Source organism: Drosophila sulfurigaster, chromosome 3 (genome assembly GCF_023558435.1).
Source record: "Drosophila sulfurigaster albostrigata strain 15112-1811.04 chromosome 3, ASM2355843v2, whole genome shotgun sequence".
NCBI classification, from domain to species: domain Eukaryota; kingdom Metazoa; phylum Arthropoda; class Insecta; order Diptera; family Drosophilidae; genus Drosophila; species Drosophila sulfurigaster.
Genome location: NC_084883.1, coordinates 24,032,966 through 24,037,880, shown reverse-complemented (window position 1 = coordinate 24,037,880; position 4,915 = coordinate 24,032,966). Strand labels below are relative to the sequence as shown.

The window sequence follows — 4,915 nt, the reverse complement described above, 5'->3', positions numbered from 1 at the left end:
TATTAATATAAACTTGAGCCTTATATTAAAAGATCTTCGAACTAAATTCTGTTTCTGACATTAAGATTTTTATGTTTAGTACTAAGATCACAATCTTTATTTTATGTCTTTTTTTCAGTGTACAGTGATCTCCTATATAGATGAGAACAAGCTTGATTCTAGGCGTCGTCGCTTGGTGCTGTTTGGGCCACGTGTCTTTAACAAACTGACCATGGGCTGCTGCTCAGCTACTGTTGCTTCGGTTGGTGTTGCTGATGCTTTAGCTGCTGCTGCTTCAACTGCTGCTGTAGCTGTCACTTCAGCTGCTTGATGAACTGTTGTCTCAATTCAATCTCAGCTCGTTCGTCTCCAGCTGAGGTTGTGTCGAAATAGACAGCTTAAAGATGCAGGTGAGCAGAGATCTGCAGCAGGAGCTGGTGTTGTTGCGCGCATCCTTTGAGCAGCCAGCGATGCAATTCCCCGAGATTTGGCTGCGCGACAATTGCCAATGTCCCAAGTGCTACATGCAACAGACACGCAGTCGCTTGCCACATGGCTGGAATTGCCTAGACACTGCGGTGCATGTGCAGCAGCTTAGTTGGTGTGTGGCACAGCAAACACTGAACATCGAGTGGAACGATGGACATCAGTCCAGCTACACGTACAGTTGGCTCAAAGAACGCGACTTCTCGCCAGCGAATCGCGCGCGATATCTGCGCGATTTTTATCGCCCCGAGCCGCGCCACTGGTCGGGGAAACAATTCGCTCTAATTCAACGTGAGTTTCAGTATCAAGACTTGCTCAGTTCAGATAAAGTACTGCTGGAGTGGCTGCATCATTTGGCTGTCTATGGCGTGGCGCTGATCAAGCAGGCGCCACTGGAGGCAGATGTGCTTCGAAAGCTATGCAACCGCGTCGGGTTCATGCGACGCACCACGTATGGCGATGAGTGGAGCGTTCGAGCTCAGCCTGGAGCCAGCAACTATGCCTACTTGGCAGCTCCGTTGCCACTGCACACAGATATGCCCTATTTTGAGTACAAGCCGGGTGTGACGCTGCTGCACACGTTGGAGCAATCGGATTCGCCTGGTGGTTGGAATCTGCTGAGCGATGCCTTCCATGTGGCTGACTTGCTGCGCCAACGACATCCCAGAGCCTTTCAGGTGCTCTGTGAAACGCCTGTGGATTGGGCGGACATTGGCAGCGACAAGGAGTTGAGCTTCCATAACATTTGGCGTGAGCCTGTTATCAAGTAAGTTTGGTGTTTTTTTGTATTCAAGCTATTCGCTAGTTGCTCAACTATCTCCACTGTTTGGCAGCCTCGATGCGAATGGCCGGTATAAGCGCATCAACCATAGCATTCCACAGCGTGACAGTCACTTTAGTGTGGCAGCGGGGCAAGTACGTCCTTGGTACGAGGCGATGGCATTGTTTATCCAGCTGGCCAACGCAGAGGCATGCACCTTCAAGACCACACCCGGAGATGTGCTTACGTTCGACAACCTGCGCATGGTCCATGGACGCACGGGCTACGATGACACGGATCGCAATGTTCGACACATTGTTGGCGCCTTCGTCGATTGGGACATTGCTTTCTCTCGGTGGCGTGTGCTGCGGCATGCCCAAGGCTATTGCAAGTAGTTGCGCCACTCAATCTCAACTATCTATAGAATGCTCGCTCTTGCTCAGCTATCGGCTTATCAGTGAGCAAAACACGTGAATAACAAAATACTCACTACGAGGTCAACATGCGGCACGTTTTCAGCAATAACATCAGCTTCAAATCATGTACAATAATTTCTAATAAATTACCATAATAATTTTACTTGAAATATACATTCAAATGCATTTACTTATGTCAAATTATATAACACCTTGTTAAATTAGTTATGACAAAGACTATTTATAGTCTATTCTGTAGTGATTGAATTGAGTTATGGCAATTCAGTGATTTTAATAGTTTTAGTTGGTTGACAAATTAAAGTCAAATGAAAATTTAAGTCTGTTTAGTTCGCTGACAAATTAATGAAATCGTCAATGACGTTAATAAATAATTGCTAGCTGCTGACTGAAAAATTTAATTTATAGTAATCACATTTTAAAACGGACTTCATTTGAAATATATAGTACCATTACATATTTTACTGTTACGTTTAGAGCGTTTATCATACAAGTATATTCAAATATATCAATACTCTTTAATATTAATCCCTTGTTAATCATCTGTTTATGTTATCTGAATGTTTCACCCAGTGCAAAGAACAAATTATTCATTGCAGAACTTAAGCAAATTATTATCTTTACTTATTAATTTATTGAACACTTTAGTAGTTTATAAGTGTAAAGAAAATAACACAAGTAAGAAAGCTACAGTCGAGCACACTTGACTGTAGCTATCTTACTTGTGTTACAGTCGAGTGTGCTCGACTGTGAGATACCCGCTACCCATTTCAAATAAAAGCAAAATTTTGCGGAAATAATCTAAACTGAAACAATTTTTATCTGATCGCAACCAAATTTTCAGTAATCACAAATACCATTGTTATTATTGTATATACCAAAATTCGTAAATCTAGTATTAATATTATTCTTGTTATTATTGATTTGCGCGAGCGGAAGTGGGCGTCGCAAAAATTTGAAACAAACTTGATCTGCGTGCAAACATAACAAATACTGTCGAAAAAAAATTACAGCTCTATCTCTTATAGTCTCTGAGATCTAGGTGTTCATACGGACAGACGGACAGGCGGACATGTAGAGGCAAATTCGGACTTTGCACTTAATCAGATTAACTAAGCGAAACATAAAACAATGTATGGAACATAATGTAGTATAATTTGTTGAGAGAATCTAATTATTATTACATGTTAATTTACATTTCATTTCGTTTTAGTGTAGAGCTAATGACTGAACAGTTTATTTGTCATACTTTATTTCTGCTCATTTCATTTAAGTATATAAATACAATACAAAATAGAATTTAATCTATCGGCAGACTCACTGTAAACATGTGATGCGGATGGCAACAAACTATAAAACTAGCTGAAAACTTGCTGCTAATGAATGAGCTGGGAATCTCGCCTGATACTATTACGGATGATTAAGCAACCACAAAAGCGAAGTAAACACATGACAACAAGTGAAAGTCCACGACACGTCATTGTTTACTTGAGCAAAATTTTGAGCAGAGATTGAATTGAATAGAATTGAATGCAGATGCCTGTTATCAGTGGCAGAGTGAATCAGTATTTGTGGCGAGTATTGCTGAGTTACTTTTGTGGCGTGTTTATCAATTTGTGAAAAAGCCAGAGTAAAAGGAAGAGAGATGGGAAGAGTATGAGAATGGGGTAAACAGTCATTGAAGTGTCGGCAGCTTTTAGTGTCGTCTGTAAATCACGCAAATGTGTTGCCAAGCACAGAGACAAAAAACCCTTTAAACAAGCAACAAGCCAGAATGTCCTTCTTCCCTTCTCCACACACACACAAGCACACACCTTCGGGTAAAGATTTTTACGGCATTGCCACATTTTGACGGCACCTTTTGGCAGTGCCGGAAGCAGTCCGTAGATGTTCTTGTTGTTGTTGTTCTGGCTGTTGTTATTTTTTGTTCATTTTTGTATGTGTTTGTGTCTTTTTTTTGGGTGCGGTTACCCACTGGCAAATCCTTAGCAAATCTTTTTATTTATGTCATTGATGCCAGCAAGAAACACACAAAGCACACGAAAGACACACGAAATACACACACACTCGGCATCTGATTTTCAGCTTGCGAGCAAATAGAGAAGGTAAGGAAAGGGAAGGGAAGAGAAGGGAGAGAACACATGAATTTGTGCATGCCAGCCAAGTAAATCCCTCTAATAATCCACATAATAAGCAGCTGGAGAATGTTGTAGATGCCAGTCCAAGCCAAGACAAGCCAAGCCAAGGCAGCAGCAACAGCAACAGCAACAGCTGACAAAAGGGTTGCAACTTCAACTCGCCTCGCTTCAAAGAGTCTCGCAAGTCTCCTGCCTCCTCTTGTTTATAAGTTCATAAAACTCAACGAGCCAGGGGGAGGGAATCGCATGAAATGGAATTGCTGCCACATAAAAGCAACGTAACGGGAGAGGAAATACGAAAAGCAAAAAATACAAAAAAAAATGCGACAACGAAGAAAAAAAAAAAACAGTCGCAAATCCAATTTCTGGTCGGTGGCTTTTGGGCCAAGAAAAAAGACGAAACTCTTTTACTGCCCCAACCATAATGTGTAATTGAAAACCTGCGCTATATTGCACCCCAGGGCACGGGGTTCGATATGACCAACTAATTGGCACAGTTGCCACAAAAGGTGGCAAGCACATTCACTGTGACACTGACACCAACACCGAGACAGAGGCGGAGACGGAGACGAAGACTGACACCGCTGGCCATTATGTAAACAAGGCCAAGAGAGCAAGACCAAGAGAAACCCTTGCCAAAAAGCTGTCGCGTTGCAAATAATGCGCTCAATTTGTAGACACATTTCAAGAGCAGACAGACAGACAGACAGCGACTCGGGTTTGAGGGCGCACACAACACAATTGGCAAACTAAAACGCTTACATACAATTTCCACAATTTCCGCGAGCGAGCGAGAGAGTGAGAGAGAGAGAGAGATAAAGTGATGAAGAAGGGTTTGTGTCCCAGATTCGTGCCAAGATCTGGACAGAACTTTGGCTGTCACAATGATAAACATGCGGCAATTGACGCAATCATTGTCTGTCCATGAATTGAATTAAATCAACTCAAGTGCGACAATTCTTCTTCGTTTTTTTTTCCTTCAAGCAATATGAATATGCTTGCCACATTGGCACATTTCTCTCTGTGTGTGTGTGTGTGTGTGGCAAATGAATGGGTTGCGTCATGCATGCCCGCCTCCAAACTAAAAGTAATAGAAGTATAAGTATATGCCACTCTTA

The 4,915-nt window shown here is 42.2% G+C and overlaps 1 protein-coding gene across 1 annotated transcript; it reads left to right on the top strand.

Annotated features, from left to right (window-relative positions):
• Nucleotides 1-268: 268 nt before the first annotated feature.
• LOC133842034 (gamma-butyrobetaine dioxygenase) lies at nt 269-1,815 on the top strand. The gene is made up of 2 exons (XM_062274930.1): nt 269-1,231; nt 1,299-1,815. The coding sequence occupies exons 1-2, from the start codon at nt 384-386 to the stop codon at nt 1,618-1,620; spliced, it is 1,170 nt and encodes a 389-aa protein (XP_062130914.1). The 5' UTR covers nt 269-383; the 3' UTR covers nt 1,621-1,815.
• Nucleotides 1,816-4,915: the final 3,100 nt, after the last annotated feature.